At 43.5% G+C, this 2230-nt stretch overlaps 1 protein-coding gene across 1 annotated transcript; it reads right to left on the reverse strand.

Moving 5' to 3' along the window:
• Window positions 1-775: 775 nt before the first annotated feature.
• Window positions 776-2124, reverse strand: LAESUDRAFT_718614 (uncharacterized protein; the record flags this gene model as incomplete). The annotated part of the gene is made up of 8 exons (XM_040907464.1): window positions 776-997; window positions 1112-1212; window positions 1257-1369; window positions 1426-1466; window positions 1561-1573; window positions 1662-1682; window positions 1785-1851; window positions 2088-2124. The coding sequence occupies 8 exons, from the start codon at window positions 2122-2124 to the stop codon at window positions 776-778; spliced, it is 615 nt and encodes a 204-aa protein (XP_040757285.1).
• Between the last annotated feature and the right edge of the window lie 106 nt (window positions 2125-2230).

Genomic DNA, 2230 nt, shown 5'->3' on the forward strand with positions numbered 1-2230 from the left:
AAACGAGCAAATTTAGATCTACCATATATCATAAACAGTAGAAAGTGCAGAATAAGCATTGGTCGGGAACATTTGAATGGCGTACCGATTGGCAATTCATGATCATCAGTGCTCCACCCTGGCTGCAGCGCAGATCTAGAACTTCTGAATAGAAATAGAGCTATTATTGCCACAGGCCATTCATCATGCACTATACTATATTGAGCTTTTACATACAGCTTACCGTGCGAAGAGATGTACTAGTATCTTCTATCTGAGTCTCGGTGTGAGCTTGTGAGCTATAATCGTGCATCAAATCAGAGGGTCCATGCATGTCAAAGAGAATGTCGAACCTACCAGTTGGAAGTGGTACCAATCGATGTTACATTACATGCATTATGCTCTCGCAGCAGATGGTTTCCCATGGCCACTCTCGTGTAAGACGTTCGCTGGCATCTGCTTCAACTGTAATGAATCAAGACGAATAGTACCGGTCATGACAACATAATTACTATATTGCACTTGAAGCAGCACATGTTTAGTGATAGCGCTGATCTATTGCTTGTGGTGAGAATGAGTGAGGCATGCTTTACATGGAATAATCAATTATCATGATCGCTCAAGCACTCACGAGTGGCTACTGAAAGATTTTGATTGTGAACCTTAAGCACTTCAACTTTTCAGGCTTTAAACATACGTACACCATTCATGGCTGATTGTACATGTATCCAGATTATAATGCTTCCATTTTCACAGAAAGATGCGACTCATACAGTCGGACAACAAAGGCAACAATTTATAAGTTCTGCGGCTCCACAGAAAGGCTGCCAGTTGACAATAGAGTGTCAAGCATGGTGAGCGACATGACTGTGATATTGTCATTGAACTCGCCCATATTGTTGCCAGCCGGCAAGAGACGGATGGTCTCATAGAGTTTCCTGAGAGCATGATGCTCATCAATGGATGCATTCTTTGCCATTGCCAGGTTGCTGAGGAATTCCCAGAACTCTCGTGCTTCCTCAAATTCAGTTGTCCTTTATAGTTGTCGGAGCTGCCAGATATCTTCCACTTGACAGTAAACAAGTCCTACAAAAAGTGAGTTTCGACATCTTCAGTGACTGAAGCTGCTGACCTCATTTATGCAAAATGCCCATTGGTCCTGCAAGAGATCGGCTGTGACAATGTCCTCATCAGAAAAGCTGATAAGCAATGCGACTAGCACCAAATGGCATGCTGGTTAAAAAGCGAATTGAGAAATGGGATATGAACAGACTCACAATGGTGTTCATAGATAGAGACAACAAATACACGGACAGCTGTACCAGAATGGGTCTCATACATGTTTCCAGAGAACAAGACTTTGGACGTGAAGAACATGACCTTCACGTATCTATGACAAGTCATGAAGGCGGTCGGGTTCACCGTATGCATATGAACGATACTCACGATTGCGACACTTTGCACCAAGATGTAGTTGCATGAACATTCTGCGATGCACTTTATGTTTGCTGAATGCTTGCACGGTGATGTTTCGCAGGTTACTGTCTCACGTGAGGGTTCTTAGGTCATCATCTCACGCACACGATGATATTTCCTATCGCGAGCAGCATTCATGATCACATAGCAGATGATCATGACTGGAGCAACTCTAGATTTGAATACGCACTGAGATTGATGCTCACGAGTGCAGTTCCAGTGCATACCTAGCCATCAATTGTATTAAATTATTGAATTGGAGACCTGACCGAGTTTGCTGGAGATTCGTGCAATGCTCGTGATCGAAGCATTTGTGCCCACACTGCTACCTTCCTCTTTTCCTGTCCTCAATGACAAGAATGACCATGATGTTGGAGGTGGCCAGTTGAATCATTGCTCATAAAGCACGATGATCTCTATCATGAAAGGGGTGCTAGAGGATCTTGAGCATGTGTAAGCATTGACCGACTTTCTTCTTCCACCAGCTGCTCTCAGTCCACATGAATATGGAGTGATGCACTGATGTAAATCTTCAGCTGATGACACTGTTGTTGCTGTTCATGATTCCTGAATCTGTGCAGCAGAGATGTCAAAGCTCTCTCCGAATAGTGAATATATGCAAGCTGACGCACATTTCCGATAATCGTGTTGTGCCTGGAGCACTTGCATGCTGTGCTCAAATCTATATCACCAGCAGACAAACCTTTATGCGGCAAGTCATTGTAAGATATGCTTTGATTGGGCAGCCTACAGTCATTCAGATCAGAAAATGCAT

Source organism: Laetiporus sulphureus (genome assembly GCF_001632365.1).
Source record: "Laetiporus sulphureus 93-53 unplaced genomic scaffold LAESUscaffold_191, whole genome shotgun sequence".
Taxonomy (NCBI): Eukaryota; Fungi; Basidiomycota; class Agaricomycetes; order Polyporales; family Laetiporaceae; genus Laetiporus; species Laetiporus sulphureus.